Raw genomic sequence first — 25127 nt, 5'->3', positions numbered from 1 at the left:
TAAACATAAAACTTGGTTTGCAATGCATAAATATCAAAAAAATGTCAAATTTTACAAATAGCCACTGGCCTTTCCCACTGCTGCAACACCCAAATTTCCTTCTGAAGATTGATACGATTGTCTTTTTATTTTCATTTCTGTTTTCTCTTGTGGGCTGCTTAGACAGTCTCAACTTTAAACTTGTTACATAATCCTAGACAATTGAGTATGTTGCTTTTCTATACAATTGTCATTAGAGGAAGATTTGAGATATATTTCTAGCACACAATTTGTACAACCACAGAGGATAGTGATGTGCAGGTTTTTTAAATAACTAGGATTTCTTCTTTGATGGCACTATTCACAAATCTCACCAGATAAAAAGCTCATGCCACAAATATTTTCGGCAAAGATGTGTTTATATTTTGCCTTGCGTGTTTCATCTAACCTGATGCTCCATATAGCAATCAAGTAAAAGCTCAGCTGCAACAGCTTTGCAGCAACGATGATAACCTTATATTTTTCACTTGATTCTATGAGCTTGATCCAACCCTATGTAGCAATCCGAGACTAGAAATAGTGTGATGTCCTGAAAATACGAGTTGGTTTAATGAATCTCAGTTTAAAATATGCATGATAATTATACATACAGTATGTAGTGATACATTGTTACCATGAGATGAGTTAATACCTTTGCACTATCAATGTCTTGCCGCAAAACAAGTCGGGTTCTCAAGTCCTCAGTAAAACTCACACGTTTGAGGGCATACAATTCCCATGTGGATTGATTACCAAGTAAAAGCCACCAGCCTTCATCTTTTACCTAAAATTAGATTGGTCAAGTTAAATAAAGTTTTAAACTGAGAACTATTCCTACCATTAACACAATTTTGGACTCTAAATTGGGGTATATAAGAAATGAGATGTTGTCTTTATACATCTGCATAAGGGGTGAAGCTTTAGAAAAATATTAACCGATACCCTGTCTAACAAATAATCTACCATTGGAAAAAGATCTTTTACCAAGAGAATTCCTAGAAACAAAGACTTTTCAATTTGCAGTTTTAGTTTGAAAGTTAGACCTTTGTCAGAAAGCAACTCTAAGAGTATAGTGGTAAGCTCTTTCTTATTGGTTGAGACAAAGTAATTTTGGAAATATTTCAAATGCTTATAAAGGGTCAAGATTCAGCATAAAGTTGGCCTAGTTGTCAATGACTATTTTGTAAAGTATGTACCTTTGGATATCGAGGAGTGTATGCTCTAGCATCAGTTCTCTTCGGCCCCTCTCTTCTAAGAGAAACATCAACCGTCCAGGACTCCTTATCCATTCTCGGTTGATTGAGTTTCCATGATAATGCTATCCGAGGTAGACGTGTTATCCACTGTTCGTTGAAAAAAACAAGTTTTTTGTTTTTGCAAAGATTTATCTAACCATATATTCTACCTTTCTAAGAGAAACGTTTTTTTTTTAAGACCTTCAATAATTCAGAGTACTCTTCTGAGGAACTAAAGAGCGACCGCAATAACTGTGATGCAGTGTTGAATGGACAGCTGAGAAGCTCCTGAAGTGTGGAAATCCCCTTATCTTTCAAATGGTTGACTATCTTCTCATTAAAAAAGGGTAACATCTTAAAAGCATCATCCTCCTCAAACCACAGCCCCTGACAATTTGATTAAAAATATACCCAGAATTGACCAAATTTTTTTGATATAATCAAAACATCCAAAAAAAATGTTCAGAAGTGGAAGAGCAGCATATTTATGGAGAGTGTTTGTTGTTCAACCTGCATCACCATCTGAAGAATATGAATAGAATTGAAGGCTGTTTTAAGCCAACCACCACTAGCAGCAAGATCTACCAATGCTTGGATGATGCGGATGCTCTGGTCGAGGACAGACTTTGTGTCAGTCACATAGTCAGTTATAGGAAGATCAAGTTGAAGGAAGTGCGCCTACATGTTAAAAAAACATTGTCAGCAACTGTCGGTAAAAAAAAACAATGATAAGATACTACATAGAAATTCTCCATGGTAATCACATGACCTGTAATAACAAGTTTGCTTTGACATGGGGATCATCAAGAGAACGGCTATCCACTGTGAGGCGCACATCCTTTGCCAGTATTTCATTCAATTTATCCTGAGAAATATAGAATTCTTTAAAACAAGCAATAGGCAAGACTAGTATATCTCAAACAGAATATATTGACGAACCATAAAAGAGTGTTTTCTACGAACCTCGTTATGCCTGACAGGAAGCTCATCATACTCCATGGCGCCCGCAAGCACAAAAATAATGTCCTGCACATCAGAAGATAAGGGCCTCAGTTCTTTCCCAAAAAAGAAAGAGGAGAATCATATAAAAGAAATAGGCTACTATTAGACCTCAAGGGTGGAATTGGCTTGAACATTACTGCCGAATAATGCAATCGTTTTATAGCTAAGATAGTATTGCGATGCAATAATGCCAAGCATAAGAGGCTCTATCGTGTCATCTTCATTTACCCTAATACATCCTGCATCTTCTAGTGTCTGAAGTGTGGACATCACAAGACTGAAAGAAAAATAATGTTTAAATTCATGAGAAAACAAAGAAAAAGTACTCACTATTGAAACGTGAAATAAAAGAGAATTACATGCCTGGAGAGGTAAGCATTGATGACCTCGCTTGTGGTGCCCTCAAGATTATAATAACTGGGATTTCTAACCTGCAAAAGCAAGAGAGCACTAGTTTTAAAAGGATCATCGTGAGGCTAAGGACCCACAAATACAACCCAAAACTAGAAAAGGAAAAAGAAAGCACAATAACTGGCAAATTAATCAAATATGCATGTGCAACCTTGGAATTGGGTTATATTTTGCATCATCTATTGGCTTTTTGCCGCAGAAAAATAATCTCTTAGTGAAAAGTTAATGCCAAAAAAACAAATGGCCTGGATAATTTGCAAGCTGGAAACGGTGGTCTATATTCCCCGTCAATCCCTTTGCAGCAAAGAAAATACTCTTCAGACAAATAATCATATCAAGAGTGTAACTTACAAGTCTCCGGAACAAATATGTCCATGTCAGATAATCCACAGCATCTTGTTTATTTGCAATAGTTCCTGATGTAACCTCAGCATTAAAATGATCATGCAGTTGTAGGTGAAGGCTACTCTCTACAGGGAAAGGTTCATACAGAAACTGGAAAGAAAAAGATGAAACAACTCAATTTCCAAGTATATAATCACCATCTTCAACAATTTTGATGCTGTTAGAGTCACCTTTTTGTAGAAACTCTTTTTGGGGTCATGTACAAGTATCACAGCTTTACCATGCTGATCATACTGTGGTCGCCCTGCACGGCCCATCATCTGTAAAACATCTGTGATTGGAAAATCTATATAACGCTTGAGTTTTCCATCATAATATTCTGTGCCCTGCATGAATGGTCAATCCAGAAAAAGATCATTCTCAAGAATATCAACACGGTTAAAGGAGATCTACCTTAAAAAATCAGAACAGTTTTAATTGTATGCACGTCTAGCACAAACAAGTAATAGTTCGAAATAGTTTTAATCTAATGGTCCACAATATAAGATGTCAAATGTGTTGTGAATGAGGAAAACAAGGCAAGAGTTTTTTGATAGTCTTGTTAAGAATAATTATAGGCATGTAAATTTCTCTCATGCATCTTTTGAACATATACATTGTTGTATCTATAGATACTTTCACAAACCCGTTTTAAAACAGGGTGAAAATAGCTTGAAAGTTTCCAAAAAAAGAAAGAAAAAGCAAGTCAACGTACTACCTTTATTATGACCAAATGAGCTGGTAGGTTCACACCCCAAGCAAGAGTACTGGTGCTAACTAGAACCTGTTACAGAGCAAACACCTAAAGAAGAATACTTTGTACACTTTTGAAGAAAAGGATGATAACTTCTTACACTATTACAAAACCTGAATCTTGTTATTTGTGAATAAGTCTTCAACTAAAGTTCGATCGCTTTCCTTTAGGCCAGCATGATGCAAACCAATCCCAAACTGGAGTGTATGCTTAAGATTTCCATCCAAAACTTGTTGAACAAGAAACTCAACCTCATCCTCGGACATATGTACGAATTGCCTTGGCCTCTCATCCGCAATAGCAAACTAAAAACCAACTACTTGATATAAGACTTTGCTCCACAAGTAATAATGCAAAGCTTCTCCATGTAAACTTATATCCATATCAACATTACTTGGATAAGATCCAGAGCTGTCAGCCTGGTTTGACGCCTCGATGACACAAAGATTAGAACAGGTTTGACAGGAGAATGTGTTGTAATGGCAGCATATGCAGGTTTGTTCATACTGTTCATACGTGGACAGTAGAATTTTCCTGGATAGCCCTGAATCACCAAGTTCCAAATTAATCAGCAGTCAAAAGATTTGGATTGAACAATTATCAATGGCAAGAAATCATCAATATAGAAATTTTCTTTCCTTAATTCCTCATTTTGTGTGTTTTTGAGTAGTTTCTAATATATATACTGAATTATTTACAATACAGGTTGGTCTTTTAATCGCCTTAAAAGAGAACCTGTGAAATTGTTAGGAGTTTACCTGGATATGAACTTCTAATGGAACTGGTCGTACACTTGGCTTAAAGTTGAAGAGCCCCAAATGATTGATTCCAAGCCAATTGGCAAGGTCACTGAAATAATAATAAATTCATCGCTGATATAATAAAAAACCTTAACTGAAAAAACAATTGCATCCAAAGAAAGAATTTTGCAGCCAGATCATACTCTTACCGTGCATTTGCAAGAGCAGTGGATAATCCTATAAAACGTATTGGTTGCTCTGTCTGTGAGGAAATATACCTCATTCTGGATACAATGACCTGTACAAATAAACCAACTTTAATAAAGCTTGGGAGAAAAAGGATTTTCAGTTGTGATCAGAATGTGTTGTAAAAGTTTTACCTCAAGAATAGGCCCGCGATCTCCTCCAAGAAGATGGATTTCATCAATTATCATCAACCCAACCTGTCAAAAAGAAAGAAAGGATACGCTAGAGAAGGGAACACCAAAAAGCTCTTTACTTCCATGTAGGCTCATAGAAAGGCATCACCTTTTTAACATAGCTACGGTTGTGCCAATTTCGGCTAATCCCATCCCATTTTTCTGGTGTTGAAATAATTATGTCTGCTGAAAGCAAGGCCTTCATGTCTGGTGTGAAGTCACCAGTAAGCTCCACCTAAGGGCATCATTAATTTGAATTAACTTGAATACCTAAAACTCCCATGAAAATATGCAAACGAAGGAATCCGAACAGCAACCATTTTTTTGCCCAGAGTTTTTACAAGCCCTTTGCCCCAGCCATCCATCCTCTCTTTTACCAGAGCCTTCAAGGGAGCAATGTATATCACCTGAAAAATTCCATGCAGAAGATATTATTTTTTGTTTTTACAATCTATATTGCAGCCTACATACAGGAATGCCAAAAACAATTATACTTAGAACCCACCCACCACAAGTGCTGTACCTAACCCTGTCATATGTACTTTACAACAAGTGAACAAGTGTACAAAGAGAGTGGGGTCTATAAATCTCAAAATAAAAACCAATTCTTGCGGGATTAAACAACTCACAAGCTATAGATTGACCACAAGCAGGATCATAGCCATACTCAGCTACCAAAAAGAACAAATAATGATGTATTGATAATGATACTCTTTCTAGATAATTTAATAAATTCCCTCAAGCGGTTACAATGATGTCCAATGAGTTGCAATGGGGGCAGAAACCCTTTTCCCTCCATCCGTTTCCATTTCCAGAAAGAGATCATATCCTACATCCCTACCACATGACCCTTCTCCATACATTTACTTTGCATTCAATCATGTCAATAATCCTACGTTCAATATATCTGTTTTAGAATCTTTATTGTTCCTGTTCATTTTATTTTTAATTACATAAATGATGAATTTTAACATGGAACCAGTCATACTTTCACTACTCGTTACAAGCATTGTGAAGCAGGCATAAGTAAACCAAACTTAAACGTAGAATGCAAGGGAATAAACCTTCATTTCTGGTTGAGTGTTGAATAGGTGAAGCATTGCAAGTTCAGCAGAAATTGTCTTTCCACTACCTGTAGGTGCTCCTAGAAGAACATTATTGTCCGTGTGGTATAATATATGAAATGCCTGGAACCATTCAGAAAAGATTAAGTAAAGCCCTTATGAAATAATGCTAAAGGTCACACTACTGGCCTTTATCTTATTATCTTATGAACACAATATACATGGACACTACTGGCCTTTATCATATATTGTGTGTCCATGTTTCTGGATACACAATATACATGGACACTCTCACTCTATATAAACATCCCGAATTATTAATATACTGTTATGAATGTTAACATTGAAATCATGTTCTTTTAGGTCAGATGCAAAAAATCAGTAATTTAAGAACATTGGATTTCCCAAATAAATTGTGATTTAAATGTTGAGAACATGCAAGGATATAATAGAGTTACAATCACACTGAGCACACTGAGCATTCTCCTCTGTTATTTACTTTATTAGTCTGTTGTTCTCCAAGATTAGACAGTCACGCAGGACACACTGGCCTCTTATAAGTCATTTAAATATATCTTTCTCATTCTCTTTTCTTTTTGATACACGGAAAAGAAGAGATTAAATGGACCATTTGCACTCAGTATTGAAGGTTTATTTTTCATATCTAAAATAATGCTATGCACATAATCTAATCCGTAGTTAATAGAAATGGGTGAAATGGAAAAAACAGCAACAACTTTCCATGTTTTAAAAAAACAACCGGAAACTAAATGAAATTTTCTGTTAATAAACATAAAAAGGGTTCTCTCTTGTGACCATTTGTTACTCAAACTTGAGAAGCTATTGACCAAGTCTTCCGAATTCATGCAAACTCACATTTTCTATAATGAAGAATGGACGTAAGTTACATGCATCAAAGAGGGGGCAATAACTTTAAAAGGCCCTTGAGTTTTTCTTTATTTCCCAACTGCCCCCGATTTTGAAAAAAGCAGTTCGTTAATATGTGTGGACGGTAAAAAGCTTGCCTGAGTTTGGATCGGATTGAAATGGGAGAAATTGTACATGTCCTCATAAATTTTGTTTCCAAGAGCAGTTACAGGAAGAGGCCGTAAGTCAAGTAACTCTGTATGAGGTGGATGCACCTATGCAATAGAAATAGAAGAGGAAATAAATCATATAGCTTCTCATAAAGCAAAACAGAGACATGGGAACCAATCTTGAAATATTTGTCTACCTCTGGCAGGATTAGATGTTGAAACGAGATACTATGGAATGCTTCAGCTTGCAACCATCTATCTGAAACCATACGGACGTAATATTGAGGTGGCAAGGGCTCAGAAATTGGTATCGTGAATGTTACGGCTTGACTTCCTTCGCTAACAGATTTCTTGGACATATTGAACTGCTCTGAATGGTAAATGCGTTCATTTTCTGAATCCTGAACATGAAATGAAAATCAGAGCAGCATACTCATGAAGCAGTGCTTGAATATACATGAGTGATTCCCTGTGCATGCATGTCTATCTAAAGTGTGTTTGTGTCTATTCCATTATCAAGTCATCTGTTGGTGTATTGGTACACTATCGCTTACTTCCACCCATATCCACCATCTTTCACTGGTACCATGCCATCGCTCCTTCCAAACAAAATCCGGTGTCAATGTCAGAACAACCTGACGCAAACATTGTGGAAAAGATATTAAAATCATAGGAATTGTCATGGACTACACATTGAGGTTTCACTCCAAATTATAACATCTGCCACATTTCCAGTTACAAAACTTACTTGAAGTACAGATCTTGTAATTGGGCTGATGTTAGCTGAGAGATGAACTCTTGGAAAGCAAGACAAACATTGTGTAACTAGCTGCAAAACAAAACCGTTAACAAGCAAGTTACTAACAAAAACTTGTACGCATTCAAACCTGCTTACCTTGCCTCCATGGGGATAGCGAAGAAATAAACCAATTTCCTTCTCATTCATGTCATATAGGTGCTCAAGGTCACCTCCTTTATCTTCAAGCTTCCTCAGTAGCTGATAAATATAATTCATTACAGCAGTGGTACTGCTAAAGATCATAATGTCTGCACAAACCATCTATGCAGGTTAAAGACAACCACAAACCTCTGGAGATAGCTCTCTATCAAATTGCCTAAGGGGGTGTTGATGTGGCCAGATCTGATGATCTACTGCTTTGCAATACTCGAGCAGCAAGGCTGTCATGGAACACCACCCTCTACGTAAGCAGATTTCAAACAGAGCACGCATAATCCTGCCCAAACTAGAACTGATATAGGCACTGTCTGCAATGAGCGAGAATCCTTCTATGAATGCCCGTGAAATATAAACCTGGAAAATATCAACAACGCTTTAAGTTTCACCGCAGCAACTATGCTTAAATAATACTCAGTTTCTAAGGCTTCTTTAGGAGACATGTTTCCAATTCAAAATTGTGAATACTGCTGAGAAGTCCAAAAAAATATTTTTTATTCATGTGCTAACAAAAGTGTTCATTTTCAATTATCTTTTTTACAAACAGGGTGTATATCAACTAGTACCAAAAACATCAGAATTGGCAGGTACCCTACTCATGATGATTGTACAAAACTAGTATATAGACGTGTTATAGCTATAGTAACTTGCATACTGAGCCCAATCAGGGGCATGTGCTCCCAAGATTCTGCTACTGTGGAGGAATGTTCATTCTTCCTTATGCTCCACTTGACTCTGCTGGCTCTACCAAGCAATGCAATAGTGACTTCCCAATTGCACCATATGGAATATTAGAAACTATACCGAAGGTAACATTCTATGAATAGTGATAGGCATCCTCTCCTCAGAAGGGAGCTTATCCAGGATACCTATACACTTTCCTATGGTGATGATATGAATATCTCGTCTGATAGAATAGAATAGAATAGAATAGAATAGAACAGATGTTTTATCCTCCATGATGAGGCCAATTTTCACCTACGGGACCAAATCAACATATCATCTCATATGCGACTCCTTCCTAAGAACAGGGGTTACTACTCTGTAGTAAAAACTCTGTGAAAATAATGCACGTATATTTGAGTATGACACTTACATTATCATGCCCATCTAGCACATCATCAGTGAGTTACCTTATACGCTGAGTATGCGATAGGTATGTGATATTCATCCTTCTTGGTGGACATTTGAGTATGACACTTACATTATCATGCCCGTCTAACATGTCATCATATTTCTTGTGAATTACCTTATACGCTGAGCATGCAATAAGTGATATTCATCCTCCATTAGGTTTTCATTGCATACCTAACCCTGATGAAACCCCCTCGTCAAATAGATTGACACCTTGGTCTATGGTGTTACATGTAACCAGGGCATTCCTTCCACACGATATATCAACTGTGCAAGGCAGCTACCATTCCAGTCCTCTAGCAATTAAATAATTTTCTAATATTGAGATAAAGAAGAGATAAATGGAGCTTTTGGAAGGATGAGTGTGACATAAGATCTCAAAGAGATTTTCCAACAAATCTCCTGAGCAAAGGGACGATAATCGTGCATTAATAGTCATGAAGAGACACTGCAGGAGATGTAATCGTGCACCCACTGACTGAGTATTTGATGAGAAACACAAAGTCTGGAAGCTACAGAATGGTGCATACAAGTTGAAACAACCATGGGACGTGAGAATTAACATGTTCGCCAAGAAATGAAATAAATTCCATGTTCGAAAAATAGAAGTGTTCTTCAAGACCAAAGGTTGCAGCCTGTTAATCTTACAGAATGTCTGGTAAAATAGAACAAAATTCAATTGTACCTAAGCTATGTAGCTTCCCTATATAACAAGGTATGGCCAAGATTTCCATCCAAAGCATCATAACCCTAGTTTTCTACTGGACAAAACCAATAATTATTTTTATGATAAATGGCATTTTTCTTTGAATTCCAACAATGAGATAAGTTCTTTGTTCAAGTGCACGACATCACCATTTTCACGTCATTTTTATGACATGAAATTAGCATGTAACTTGTTTTCTTTATCAAAGACCTATGAAGGATTGATATTTAAAAAAATAAGGATGGAGTCCACTGAACCTCCACCAAGAAAGAACCACATATGACTATTTGGTTAGCAAGCCAAACCTGAATGAGAATGCTAATCTTTCCAATCTTGTCCTCAGGTCCACGACGAACCTCTAAAGGACAAGCTTCATGGCGAAGCCTTTGTAGCTCCTCTTGTTCTTCCTCTCTTACCATTATATTCTCAAACTCGGAGGAGTGTGCGACAAGATCAATAAGCTGATGATTACCAAATGACCAAATTTTCAGAAATTCAAGCTTTGTAAACATGACAAAAATATCAGTAAATTTGAATAAGACTCTACATCACTCTCATTCATATGCTGTTTCAGCATGTTGTTGTATGTCTCCACACTTGTGTACTGAATATAATAGTGACTCGCAACACGTCCAAGATCAGTTACATACAAGTTCCCACTTTTCTCATCAAATGCCATCATCTTAGCTTTATCCAGAGCACGTGCAGCATCAGTAATAAGAGCCTTTCTTCTCGCTGTCAGATTAGGATCATTAAGAACCTGGAAACAAATAAATAACTTTTCAGATACATAAGTTTATGGGGATGTCTACCCATGCATAGTCACATGATATTTTCATTCTTTACGAACAAAGCTTACAATGCCTGTGCATTACATATAGAAGTAAAGTCCACATTTCATACCTCATTCCAAGTCATCCCATATGCAAGGGGATTTGAAGACATTCTCACAAACAAATATGTATACCCAAGCCAAGCACAACCCTCCTTTACATTTGTCACGGTACCTAATACAACTTCTGCATTTAAATTATCCTTCAAAGAGCTTACAAACTGCAGAATCACAAGGGCTGTGTTTAATACAGTAATGAAGAAGGAGAATGGAAAATCTCATAGGTTTTAACCAGAATTGTGAGCTAAGACCTGGCTCTCAATGGGTAATTGATGGGTAAGAAGCCTGAGATAGTATGCAAGCTTATCATGCGTTGTGATGATGATTCCTTCTCCACTTTTATCAAATTGGGGTCTACCTGCTCGTCCAAATATCTGCATCAAACAACTATTAGACTTGTCAAACTGGGGAATTGAAGCTCTATCCAAAATTAGAACCATTGTTTTCATGAAGATCACCTGCATAACATCAAGCATTCCTAGTTCACGCCAGCCTCCAGCTTTTGGATCATACAGCTGTGTTCCCTATTCAACCAGAAAATCAAATTTGAAACACCAGATTAACTTAAAGGTCAGTGAGATAGAAGATAAAATTGATGTAGCAGGTCAAACTCGACATAAAAGGTTCTTTATGTGTATAGGAAATATGACTATGCATATAAACAGTTCTCGTATAATCATACCTTGATAACAACAGTGTGTGCTGGCAAATTCACTCCCCACGCTAATGTTGCAGTACATACAAGGACCTATGCACATTGCAAATAGATCATGAACACAAAACTTTTGACCAGAAAAATACCCACGATAGCCACTTGACTTTACTAGAAGTGTTACCTTTATTAGCCCTATTGAAAATAACCTTTCTGTAAGATTCCGATCAGACCTCAGCATGCCAGCATGATGAATTCCAAATCCTGACAGGAAGAGCTCACTCAACTGGCGATTTCTGGACTTTGCAACTTCTTTCTGAAATATTGCGTTAAAAACAGAATGAAAAATGTGTGCTTGATGATTCCTCTTGGCAGAACAGAGGTTAAACGGATACATTCTAGTGATAGACGATCATTTACATAACAAGGTTATTGAAAATACCTTAAAAAGTCCAAGCTGGGGATGATCTTCATCAGTAAAATGGTCTATTTCTCCGTTCTTCTGTGCCATTTCAGCCTGCAATTCCCATGAATCAATCTTATCAGAGAACTTGCATGGATATATGTATGCATATAAGCAGACTTGTCGAGTCATTGAATAGTATCTACTGATTCAAATGACTAATATTTTCCACATGTAAGGAAAACTATGACTATGAATATTATAGATACAGTTTTGAGTATATGGAGAACCAGGATCCATTATCGCTTCAGTTGCTAGAAAAACACTTGGGCATCAGAAGAAGAAACGTATTTATAAGCAAGAAAATAGAGGTATGGAGAAATGAAACATAACTGATACGGCCCTCAACAAGCCTGAAGGGCAGTGAAAATCATGATTAGGTCCTTGGTTACCTCTTCAAGGACGATTTCCCCAACCCATCATTCCATCTTTCTGAATTGTTGGAACTTGGAACTGCTACAGGAAGTCTCAAATAAATTTCTAGTAAGGAAAGATCATCAAGGCGGGGAGGCAAATGATTTTTCTTTTCCAACTATCCTTCTGGAAGTCCTTTTGAAGTAGCCTGAGCTCCAGAGGGAACAAATATCCTAAGTTATATAGTCTTTTCGCATTGTCTGTATCAATTTGCTTACATGTGGAATTGGGGGCAAAACAAACCTAAAAGTAAGAAATATGATTTTGAAATCCCATATGGTATTATGCTCATCTATAATTATAGCCACAGTGCCGAGGACACAATGCTGTGATTCTCAAAAGATACAACTAGGGGACATGAAGAGGTTTACCCAATGGTGCTGCAATTTCCTGAAAGCACGACTCAAAAAGAAAAGAAATGCCACAAAATGATCCATATGAGCTATCGTACGAGATGCTCTAGATCTGAATCAAACAGTGAGTGTCTCGATGATGTGTGTACACTTCATTTTTCCTGTTTAATTTGATGCCGTATGCAGTTGCTCATACAATAATAGCCTGCTCCAGAAAAAAACTGTATGCAAGAACTATATTTTTCACACTCAACTTAATATCATATGCAGTGTCTCATACTGCATTCTGCTTGGGAAATAGTTAACTTTTAATTTATTTTCCCTGTTAGACATCCGACATTGGTTATGTGATGGTATCCTTTGCCAATGGAACACTGCTAAGGTTGTCTTGACATCTTTGTGAACAGCAATGATTAACAGAATAAATGTAAAGGAAATAGTTTTACCAAGATTTGTGCAACTTTTCCAGTATCTTTGCGTGAATGCACAAACACCATTGCCTGCTTCTCACGTTTTACAGCATCCAGCACCTGTATAACACATTGAGGGGTAATATATCACCACGAAGAAACTGAATTGAAAGACAAGGTTCAGTATGTTTACATAACATTATGCCCATCATTAATTGAGAAAATGTATTTAACTGAAATACCTTGTTGTAGCATATTTCATTCATTAGATTATTGCGGGCCATAAAATTGGTTTCAGTAACACCAATATACTGCTGGGTAAGAGGCACCGGACGATAACTACTATCAAAGAAGAACAGTCCTGTGTCTGCATTCACACCCAGAAATCGAGCAACCTATCCAAAAGTTTCATCATCAGTAATATGCAGACAATCAGATCCTTGCATATCACATAGGGCGCATGAAAATTAATCAACATTAGTATTGACAATTCATAATCATCTAACAAAATTCAATGTAATCATTTATATATCATCAGTCCAAATCTGCATGCTTGCCTTATTGAATCTTAACTCCAACAAAAAATAGAAGTAACGAATTTACCTCTCTATAATTGGGTAGTGTAGCTGACAGGCCAACTATGCGTATCATGCTCTGTGATGACTCTACCTGTACACTCCACGTTTTGGCAATAAAATTCAAAGATCTGAAGATCAAACGGAAACTTATTCGATAACAAAAGTTTTATAAAGCTAGTTTTTACCTGTCGTAGAGTACGTGCTACCAGGGCTTCAATTACAGGTCCTCTATCATCATTCAGGAGATGGACTTCATCAATGATTAACAGCTTTACCAACACTGCCATAGCCATGTCACTAGTTTTTCGTGTAATGACATCCCATTTTTCAGGAGTTGTCACAATCATCTAGAATGCAAAACATCATAGTAAGAAAATGGCCTACAAAGAACACTATACGGTCAGCAATGTAAATTCCCAAAACCTGGGTCTCCTCAAGCTCCCTTTTAGTTAGTTGCATATCTCCTGTAAGTTCTCGAACCACCACATTCAACGGACCCAGCCGATGGCTAAATGCAGCCGTCATCTCGCCTGCTAGGGCCTGTCGACTAATATTATATCAAGACATACAATTGAATCTTGATTTAATGCTGAGATATAGCTTTACATATACCTTCATAGGGGCTACATAGACAATCTTGAATTCACTTTTTTGTAGAACACCGTAATGTAGATGTTGTCCAATCTGCAGAAGAATGCCATGTCAACAATCACCGTGTTCTAGAACTTGACGGTAATCTCACACAAAACCCGTCATAGTTAATTTCCAGATTTAAACTTAGCTCAAATTTCAAATATTTCAGAATCACAATATGGCCCATTTACGAGGGAGGTACGAAGCATGGTATTTTCCATTGGAGGGCAAAAACATCTGTGCTGGTGCATATGACCAATGTCTAGAATTTTATTAAGAAGAGAAATACAATGCATCGATTGTTTGCAAATGCATAGTCACTTCAGTTACAAGAAACAAAAAAGCATATGGTTCATGTGATGGCATGTCAATGTTAATTGTGTATTTTCAGAGTTTTAAGTTTCCGAGTTCATCAAACCTGCTGCTGCACTTTTCAGCGTGAGCCCTGTTACCTATCTCCAGTATGTGCCCCGTTTACTTACATCCTATCACCTACATTGCATTTGTTCTTTTGTTTCTCAAGCATATCAAACGATGAAGAGATTAGAGGGGAATATACACCTCACGTAGAACGGTGATCATGGCAATATTAGTTTTCCCAGCTCCAGTTGGTGCACATACCTGCAACCAAAATGTTCATGAAACACAACATGATTTTAAAACATAAGAATAGTACAGCCAGATGCTATTAACACTCTTGGCAAAGTTCCCATATTATATGTTGAGTATCCGAAAGCAGGATTAGTTCACATAGCTCCCAGCACTCACTGGACAGCCACCAATCCCATCATGACACCCTTTTTTGTATCAGTCGAGAGATAGAGACAAAGAGAACAAGCATGCACAAGTTATAACTCACAAGAATGTTTTCATTGGTGTGATATGCAGTTGGAAAAATTCGACTTTGAATACGATTCAAAGACTTGTATCCTTCAAAAGCCATTTGTGCAAAATCATCAAGCTCGCTTATCTCTACCTGTTCAATTCATCACCAAGTCTAACTCCTTAAGCCCATAATTTGAAGGCAATACTGATATTTACCTACAATTCCAAAACAAGATTAGCATAGATAGAATGAATAAGGATTTATTTCCTTTCGTAGCATGTTTCAACTTTTTTATAAGCAATAGGTATTCGAGTCTATTTACGGTATGGTTTTCAGTTCTTGCAAAGATTTGACATATTCTTTGTTTTGTTAACTTTTAGTAAGTTTACAGTTGGTCATATGACCATATTTGGACATGCATCACATAGAACAATCCATATCTCATGGCCCAAAAGCTTAGCTTTAGATATCCACAATCTTCTAGCAAAATTCCAAGATACAAATGCAAAAATAAAGAATGAAGGCGGCCAAATTGGGAACTAATGAGCTTCAATCTTGTAGCCCATATAAAGAGGTCCTCCTCAATCAATTATATTTATGTCATAACTCATATCATGTATCGCCATATTATTCAAGACCTGCATGTCATTGCATGTTAGTGAGGGACTTTAATCCTTTCATGATATGGAGATTCAGTGGAAATGGCTCAATTTCATAGCCACCATATGGCAAAGGAAGTTCTCATTAATGTATCCTGCATATGTCAATTGAAGTCTTTCATCGGCATGATACGAAGATATGGATATGACTCATTTATTGGAATGCGTCATATCCCCATTCTGAATGCGTCATTTACCTATAATTGGGGAGGTTAACCTACTTGGATGTGTATATTATATGGATCTCCCAATAAAAGAGCATCACCAGGGAGCCCCAACCATCATTGAGAACATCGATTATCCATGTATAATGACCTCGCACAATAGCAAGAATCAAAGGATTCACATGATTCTCTGCTTAGTATAATCTCTGTCTCTCCTAGTGTACCTATGTGGTGTTAATTTTCAGTACATGACACTATTTCCCACACAAGTGTTAACATTAAACAGAAGTTTCTCTTCAAATAGATGATTATATAGATTAGGTTTTAGTTAAGCCATTTACATGAAATCACTTCATGGCAGCTGTTAGTCCTATATTCTCAATGGAAGTGGTATGTGCCATTTCACTTCCATTGAGACGTCAGCCCATTCTTCAGCAGGCATGAGATCAGAGATTCTATTCTCCTTCCATTGCTTGGGATCAATTCATTATCTAAACGACTATCTCTACTTGGATTGGTTTTTTTATGCATCATAGGCGCATGAATAGAGCTTTCTATAGAATCTTAGGAAAATAGCTTTCTATTTGTTTTATGGGTTCTCTGTTTTCAGATATATGACTTTGATCATAGGAAAATAGCTGTTATATTTACCAGACGTTCATCGGGCTTCAATTGTGCGGTTGCTGTGGCAGGAACCTTGACCTCTTCATATCCTTTGGAAACCTTTCGAGAAGTCCCTTTTGGTAAAGCTCTTCCTATTTCATCACCTTGGCCTATAAGATTATCCAAAAATCCTTCACTTGCCTGAACCAGAGCCGAAAAGCCTCCAGCTTCTGAGAGCCATTCGAGCTCTGACTCAGCAAATGCTGCATTTCCTGTTCCGCGCTTATGATTCTTTTTCTCTTCTTTGCGACGGAACTTTTCAATTTGCTTATCAAAATCCGTTTGCACACTAACCTATGTAAAAAGTTAGGTGTACAAAATTGCAAGTATTGAGATATAAATCCTTCCATAAGTCAAGATAGTATGTACATCCAATTTGTAATAGCTATATATGGTCGTAGACAAGCCTCTCACAAAATGGAAAATGTCCATACTTGTATCCCATAGCTTGGCATTTTTGGTTGTTGAGAATTCCCTCTCCTTTGGAGCTTAAGATTTTCCATACCCTTTCTAGATGCATCAACTAGTTCCTTCCTATGCTGCAAATACATAGAAATTTCAAAGCATAAAAGAACTCATCTATGCCAGAGATAATATAAAGAGAGACATTTAAGGTATAATCAGATGAAATAGATCACTTACATAGAAATTCAAAGCATAACCAGATAACATTGTCATAGAAAGAGGATATACACATATGTACCCTTACCTTTCTATCACAAAGTTTCCATGGCACAGTTCCTAATGAAAGAATACCTGAAGAATCTTTTGGATCTTCTCGAAATCGGCGTCTCCAATAATATCAAACAACTCCCCAGCAATCTGCTCCAATAAAATGACAAACCCACAATTCAAAGTGATGAAGGTACAATAGTGTTTATCTCTTTCGTCAGAATAAAGCATGAACAAAAAAGTCACTAAAATTGAAGGAGATAAGCAAATGAAGCAATTACACTTAGATAAAAAGTCACCAGAAAATTAAACAATAAAATTGAGGAAGAATGGTATTTGTACCTGGCAACTCTAATCTAGTAATGATAAAAAAGATCAAGGAGAAAATCGAAGGAAAGCTACATTGACGGTTTTTAAGTGGCCAACATGGCCTCTAAGACCGAACAAAGATTACATCTTTGAGAGAACAACCACCCCAAATAAATATGACTAAACACAGGTTACTAAAGGATATCGATATCGATGCCCTTAAGATTTTAACCTTAGATAGTCAGAAACTTTTGACTTCAAAAAATATCCAACATGGACTGGTATAAAAAGAAGAGATCTCTGAAGGGAAGCAACTTAAGACTAAATAAGATCTAAAAATATTTTCTTGTCTCTGAGAACAGCCACCCCAAATAAATATAACTAAACATAAGGTACTAAAGAATCTAGGCATCTACACCCTTAAGATTCTAAACTTAGATAATCTGAAATTTTTTCCTTCGAAAAATCTCCAACATGGACTACTCCAAGATGAAGACATCTCTAAAGTGTGGAAGCACCTGCAGTAATGGGTAATCATGGCCTTTATTGTTGACGACAATGGTGATGGAGCTGTGGTCAAGATGTTTGTGCTTGCATGCTAGCACATTGCTATTGCCTGATTTATTGCAACCCCTTTTGAGTGTCTTGGTAGTCCTGGGTTAGCTTGTGGCATGAGGAGTGATTAAGCTAAAGAAAGTCATGCATGCTCTTTGTTGATGAGTTATTATAGTTGTATAGCTGTTCTTAAACAAAGATACTCAAATTTCACACTCATGTCATCAAAAGGACTCACTAAACACGGAGATAATCATTGCTGGAATGCTAAAATGCAACAGTGGTTCAAGTCACATGGCATAAGCATAAATGCATTACCACCATTCTAATATAGCTTGTATTGTTCCCATCTAAATATGACAAAAGTGAAAAACTATAGAGTGATCCAATCTGATATTATTGAATTAGACTGAAGAAGACCTATCAGCCCCACATCTTTGCGTAGGAAGATCACCCACTATAAAGGCACACTTTTTACTCACATTTGATGATGGATTCAGCATCAGGCCTTCTTATACGGACATGCATCTGTGCCATCCACTGTACAGTGTGATAGGACAGCTCCAGACTTCTTCACATCAATTAGAGATCGTGGTAAGCAAATATGCATTCACACCTTTGGAAGAAAGAATCAGCCAATTGTGTCATCAGGGAGTGGAATCTAAAGAAGAACACTATGTTGGCCACTGTTACTTTTTTATGAAATAAGACAGAGATACCATTGCCTCTTTAACCACGGCTTCAGCCTAGAACGCACAAGGTAATGAAATATGAAGGCCAACGGTGCTTGGGGTTGCTCTTGCTAGAACTCAAGAAACACGGTGAGAAGTTTCTGAAGGACAACAATACAACCACACAATCTCATTAACAAAGAACAATCACAACTTTCTTTATCCCCATCACTCCTACTCATGCTACAAGTCAATCAAGGACTACAAAAGTGGGCGCTCGACTAGGACATAACATAGGAGTTATAATAGATCAGCCAATAGCAATTTATAGTGCACATAGACCCTGAACTCGTGGACCACAATCTCAATGCTCTTGTCATCAACAAATGAAGGCCATTATCCCCCACCATTGTAGGTGCTTCCCTTGCTTCAGAGATATCTCCATTCTGGATAGATTAGTGCTAGATACGTTCCAAAAACAAAAATTACAATCGATAAGACTTGATAATCTTACATGTATAGATAATGGGATTCGTTCATCAGTTTTACTTTTTTTACTTTATTAGGTTTATCTTGGTTTGTTATTCTCAACGACAATACAACATTTTAAGATGCAATCTCTTGTTTGTTCTTATAAGCTATTTTGGCCTCCTCAAATACGTTAATATATCTTTCTTCCTTTTTTCTCGATATCTCTTGAGTTCTAGCAAGAACAATCCCAAGCATTGTTGGCCTCGCTTAGTGGGCCAAAGCCTTGTTTGAAGAGGCAGTGGTATCTCCTTCTTTTGACCTCTCCATCTTGGATTGGTACATGCTGGATATTTTCCACATGTGGAAGTTTCAGTCCATCTAAGCTCATAATGTTAAAGTTCTTAGCTAAGGAGTTTATATGGTATCTTGGGCAGTTTTACTAATTTTGTTACTTATATTTTTGGTTTTTCATTCTCCAAGATGAGACAACATTCTAACTGGTAATATTCTGTTTGGTATCATAGGCCATTTTGGCCTCTTAAAAGATATCAATATATCTTGGCGGATATGGGAGCAACTCCAATAGTGACAGAGGCATTGTTTGATTAGTGACGCTATCCAATTGATTTGTGAGCTCCTAAGCAAAGGTACACAAGATTAGAACTAATGTCGTTAGAACAACTTTTGAGCTGAATGAAGCACAGAATTTTTTTTATCAATAGTGGCAAAACCAAAGGGATAAAAACGTGTAGCAAGGACAATAATATGATTAAAATATATCCTCCCTTGTTCTTTATATTGATCGAGCGAGAGAGAGAGAGGGAATTCAAAAGAAAAAACGAAGAACATTAATACACGATCAAACGTAAGTAAGAAAGAAAGCAATTATAGCATATAAAATACCTCTTCTCCTGTTCCTTGAGAATCTAGCACAGACAGAAGAGTCATGGCAAGCTCATCTCCAGATATATGTGAAGAAGAAGAACCCAAATTTGCAATTTGATCACAAACCTCTTTAAACCATTTTAGATCGATCTTTGTTGAGTCATTCTCCATTGAGAAAGCATGTTCTGTGAGAAGGAACCTTGGTTGACCTGTCTCAAAATCCCAACTCTCATCATCAGTATCTTCTTCTTCTTCTTTATATGACCCATTGTTCCATTGAGAAGAGGGAGCTTTGAACTCGAGATCAGACCCAAATTCAAGGCCTACTGAGACTGTCATGAGATTTAAAGTTGGGACTGGGTTTAAAGGCTCTCTCTTCTCTCTTCTCGAACTCGCTGTCTCTGTCTCTGTCTCTGTCTCTCTCTGCTAAGAAGCTTGCGATTGGTGAAAAAACTCGAAAATCATGAGAGGAGAATCACCCTGAACTTTAAGAACAATGATATCGAAATTTATGAAACGTGGGGGGAGTATCTGCAGCCCAATCAGCCCAATCAATCTGTATACAGACAGTAGTGAGTCTGTATATGTGTATAAATTCACATAACTTACGTAGGTGAGGGTAGATCACTAATATTTACATAAGTGAAGGGGTATGTTCACTAATATTAGAAACGGACTAATGTGACTCGATAGAAAGAATGATCCACGCATGCACTATCACGATCTTCACAACCCAATCAATGGACAGTCCTTTATAAAAGCATATCCATTCAAGGGACTGAGGAAGAGGTATAAATATGAGGCCTAACTACCCTCAAAAGGGCACATTATGCTAGAAAGGTTTCAGCTTAAGACGTCAGTAGTGTGGGCTAGGCTTTCATCACAACGATCATGTTATCTCTTCCAAGGTATTAGTCATCTAATATCCTTCGGTATGTGTTATGGGCATGACCATATAATCATGTACCGTAGTATTCTATACACGTGGATAAAGTGTGAGGATTAAACGAGAGTGTAAAGAAGGGGAGGCTTACTTTTAATCCTCGGGATTGAGACAACCCATTAGGCCAAGTGTGAACTTGCATGGGGGCCTTGGGTCTTGCTATAAATATGAGGCCTAGCTACCCTCATTTCATCATCTCTTAACTATGTCGAGACTCCGTTCTTGTGGTGGGTCAACTCTTGTAGCGAGTGCGCTAGCACCAAGTACAACTTGATGCCACGGTGGTGGTATGGGACGTCGATCGAGGCTTGAGTCCGTCTCGATCCCTTCGCACGTGGGTGGTCGAGCGGATCAACACCCTTCTTTCTCTCTCTCCTTCCTTATTAATCTATCTTTGTTATCCTTATCATATGCTTACTTTAGAACATAACTCTAATTGTATGGGACATTGGTGGTAGTTGGTTATGTCTTGATCATAGTTGGGCGGTGGTCAGGTGGAACAAGTTCTTCTAGCCAATCTATTTACCTTCATTTTGTGTTATCTCGATCTATTGATTAGTAATAGACTCTTAATATCTTACAAGTTCCAAACTCTTGCCTCTCTCCAAAACGGTGTCCCAAAAACATGTGCACGTGTGTGAAAGTGTGTGGGAACCTTGGGGGTTCTAAACCAAGGCAAGTGTTTAGCTTTGTCTTTTGCCTTCATTCCTATCATTTTAAACTTACAAGCTCTCGTTTCGCTCCTATTTCTCTCATCAATGTTAGGCTCTCATACTATTCCTAAATCTCTTCATTGGTATCCTCTCATTTCACCATGAGACTCTTGTTTTGCTCCTAGCTTACTTCACTCTAGGCTATCTCCACTCTAGGCTCTCGTTTTGCAATAGGTCCCTTCTCTCCGAATCCTAGTACCATTCTTAGATCTCATTTCAACCTTAGCTATCATCTCACTTGCTAAGTCTCTTTGCATTAGGACAGTGAATTCCCACATGTTACTTCTTGCTCCTACCTAAATTAATGAAATGGGACCAATACTAGGATTTGACTTTGGTTTTGACTAGACATACTTGTTTAACACATCTTCTAATTGGCTCAAAAATCTTAGCTATTGTTGTGGGTTGGGTTGCTATATCTAATAAGATTACTACAAGTAATCATAAAGTTGGAAATATTTGGCATCTTAATCTATGTTGACAATTCATTGTGAGGTGTCCTAGACCACCATAACACAAATGCAAATAGTTCTTCTAATGTCATTATTTCTTGACTTGGATGATGACCCTTATCGATTTCATATAAATGCCTACATATATTTTGAAGACTATTGAAAACAACCCATTCTACACTAATGCTTTGAGTACAAATCCAAATTCTAGTAGGTTTTGTGGCGAGGTCAATTTGTTCGTCCAAATGAAATGCTACTGGAGAAGAGAAATAAGACACTTCATTAAAGATTTCAAGGAGTTTTGTTTTTGAGGATAACCCTTCAAGAATTAAGGATTATACACCTAACATGGCAAGCATACATTGGTACAAGGGTTGGAAGCTAATATGTAGAGCAAGTCATGAATCATAAGAAGTTGATACGTATATGATTACTCATTGGATGGTTGAGGAGAGTTAAGGTTAAAGGTAGTTGTGTGGTTTAGAATTATGAAGATATTGTGCGTACAAAAATTGCACATCGTCTACACAATACGACATAATATATCACCACAAGAAATCCCTTGCTACTTACTTTGACATTAACCAAAGGTTTGGCCATACAATAAAAGCAAGCACACATATAAATAAACCTTCTTGAAAGGCTTGAGTTTCCCCGACATCGTTGCCGAAGGATTCACCCTAAACTAGTAAACTTGGTGGGAAATTACCTCAATCAAACTATTCCAATTCTCGTTTCAGATTTTTTTGTTACTAGCCATGTTTTGTAGCTTATAATTCATATTACTCTTTTTGTTCCACTTCTAAATATGATTGTTTCTAGGTCTCTAATTCTAGTATATTATTCGTACTAGATTGAGCGAACGCTCCCTTGCACATGCACCAGTGTGTCACATTCACACTAACACTTGAGATAGTTGTAATTTGTCATTGCTTATAATGAAATATTCTGCTACCCAACAATAGCCATACAAGTACTTCATCAACATGACTTTTATGAGTTGGAAAATCATACCAAATGGAACGATAGAAGAAATGAATAAGATAATCTCGTTATTCACTCATTTAATAACTACATAGAGAGAGGGAGAGAGAGAGGATGATACAATTGGATCGACCTACAACTGTTGATTTATACTTGAGCTTGCATAGGGACAAAAAAATATGCAAAGAGGGGCTAAATATATAACACAAATGATAGCTTTAAAATGTTGTGGCAAAGGATTACCTATAGTTAAGACAACAACTAAAAAGATGGAATAACTTCTCACTAAATATATTTTTTTTTTCCAAAAAAAAAACTACTTCCATTAGTTAAGCAATGTACAAAGGATAATTTACAACTCATATCTTACAAGACATCTTGCATGTCGAAGGAAAACAATATGCGTAGATGAAACAACAAAAAAAAACAACTCCAAAGTACCACATCATTCAATGTGTATAACATTACTCGAACGCATATACTCCACGTGAGCCTCATACAAACAAAATTCAGCATAGATGTCCTCCATTCACTCCTCATGGCAGCACCCATCTAGATGTTAGGTACACTTGGAGGGAACAACCACCGTGGTGGTTGATAATTCCACTTCACTTTACCATCCATTATCTGCAGCATCAACGAACCGCTCCATTTCAACAAGAAACGAGCTCTAGCTTCTTCACTTGCGTCAGATGGCCCTTGAAGACTTTCAAACTCACCTCGCAACGTAGAAATAAGATTGAACCAGATCATCATTAAATTCTCAGCCGGTGGGGTTCGTTTACCTGCGAAAGTCTCCTTGCACCTAGATACCCACACTTGCCAAACCGTAAGGCCGACCACTAATACCCATATGTCCACGCAACGTTCCTGTAAGAAGAATAAACCTCCTTGCGCTGGTTGCACAGATCCTTGCATCACCTTTAAAGAAGGACTGTTTCCATTCCACCCTTGAAACCACGAGGCCGATTCAATGGCCAACCAAGTGATTGTTGCGCTTGATACATGAACCTCAACCCCGAACCGAGCCAAGATTCTTAAGCTCCTCAACCAAAATTCTTGCGCTCGAGGGCAACACCACAAACAATGAGCAATGTCCTCCAAGCTCGCACTATAGGCCTTGCAACCACTCATGCCGCCTCTATTCCCAAGCCACTCTCCCGTTGGAACAGCCCGATGGGTGATTAACCAGAAAAACACTTTGATCCACTCAAGAAGGGATGAGTTCCATATCCTGCTCCTGGTTCTATCCACGAAGGCTGAATCGATAGCTGCATGGGACCACTTGTTGGCACACTTCTCACGATACGAACCTAACTTTCTCCCCAACCGCGTCGAGTATTCGAAGAAACCTAATGATTTATCTTGTTCTCCCTTCCACGTATATTCAACGGGATCCCATTCTACGCGCTCGAGAGGCTTGCCTTCAACCACATACAAGATCCAGTCCTCCTCAACCTCTTCGACTAGTGGATTCACCTTCCATTTCTTTCCGGCTCTTGCCACAATTCTAATCGGGTACCAGCCTGCACTTTCATCTAATAATCCCATCTAGACGGTCTTCCCATTCTTTCCTAGACCCCTGACATTGATAATTTTTCCGGTATCATCACATTGTCCGGACCAGTCACCCTCTTCCTCATTACCAATAGGAAGCGAGGAGACAACTATATTGACTACATCAAGCATCTTTTTGCCATTTCTGACCTTTCCCAAGTCTTCATATAATTGATCACGATTATTGCCGAACAACCGCATCCAATAAGCCACCGAGTGTATCCCTAGACAATACAATGTAGCCCACGGCATGCGCTTGCTTTGTCCAAGCATCGTTCCTTCTGGCGATTGTACGATCTCGTTCCACAGTAGGGGTTGGCGCATCCATTTAGCACTAGTACTTGGACGA

At 37.7% G+C, this 25127-nt stretch overlaps 1 protein-coding gene across 3 annotated transcripts; it reads right to left on the bottom strand.

The window, feature by feature from the left end:
* On the bottom strand, nt 1-20602 carry LOC147868772 (DExH-box ATP-dependent RNA helicase DExH14-like). Of its 3 annotated transcripts, XM_087323177.1 has the most exons (46): nt 20148-20597; nt 17323-17388; nt 17001-17105; nt 16555-16860; nt 15114-15230; nt 14816-14875; nt 14234-14305; nt 14045-14161; nt 13807-13968; nt 13647-13712; nt 13286-13438; nt 13080-13163; nt 11846-11920; nt 11588-11719; nt 11434-11499; nt 11210-11275; nt 11003-11125; nt 10763-10912; nt 10407-10619; nt 10165-10320; nt 8152-8376; nt 7960-8061; nt 7813-7893; nt 7619-7699; nt 7262-7465; nt 7053-7169; nt 6028-6150; nt 5281-5370; nt 5073-5198; nt 4925-4987; nt 4754-4842; nt 4563-4653; nt 4199-4348; nt 3918-4109; nt 3769-3834; nt 3242-3397; nt 3018-3161; nt 2619-2686; nt 2364-2532; nt 2217-2279; nt 2023-2118; nt 1764-1931; nt 1455-1640; nt 1215-1361; nt 671-802; nt 1-568 (listed from the first exon to the last, which is right to left on the bottom strand). In XM_087323177.1, the coding sequence occupies exons 1-46, from the start codon at nt 20466-20468 to the stop codon at nt 503-505; spliced, it is 5805 nt and encodes a 1934-aa protein (XP_087179303.1). In that variant the 5' UTR covers nt 20469-20597; the 3' UTR covers nt 1-502. The 3 variants fall into 3 exon arrangements, 2 of the variants coding, with proteins under 2 accessions (XP_087179303.1, XP_087179315.1); XR_015530089.1 differs by lacking the exons at nt 1-568; nt 671-802; nt 1215-1361; ... (1 more) ...; nt 1764-1931; nt 2023-2118 and having other exon boundaries at nt 2615-2686; nt 20148-20602; XM_087323189.1 differs by lacking the exons at nt 1-568; nt 671-802; nt 1215-1361; ... (2 more) ...; nt 2023-2118; nt 2364-2532 and having other exon boundaries at nt 2586-2686; nt 20148-20602.
* Nucleotides 20603-25127: the final 4525 nt, after the last annotated feature.

This window comes from Azolla caroliniana, unplaced genomic scaffold (genome assembly GCF_043228905.1).
Source record: "Azolla caroliniana isolate FFs.n. ecotype wild unplaced genomic scaffold, voAzoCaro1.0.p SCAF_1, whole genome shotgun sequence".
NCBI lineage: Eukaryota > Viridiplantae > Streptophyta > Polypodiopsida > Salviniales > Salviniaceae > Azolla > Azolla caroliniana.
This window is presented reverse-complemented; position numbering and strand designations above follow the sequence as displayed.

What these genes read in the sequence shown, in the direction of transcription:
- LOC147868772 (XM_087323177.1), bottom strand. Translation starts at nt 20,468, where the DNA reads ATGACAGTCTCAGTAGGCCTTGAATTTGGGTCTGATCTCGAGTTCAAA. An exon ending in GATGGTGGATATGGGTGGAA is followed by an intron (nt 7,466 to 7,618) that starts GTAAGCGATAGT and finishes TTTCATGTTCAG; the next exon opens with GATTCAGAAAATGAACGCAT. An exon ending in TTCTTCAGATGGTGATGCAG is followed by an intron (nt 1,641 to 1,763) that starts GTTGAACAACAA and finishes TCAAATTGTCAG; the next exon opens with GGGCTGTGGTTTGAGGAGGA.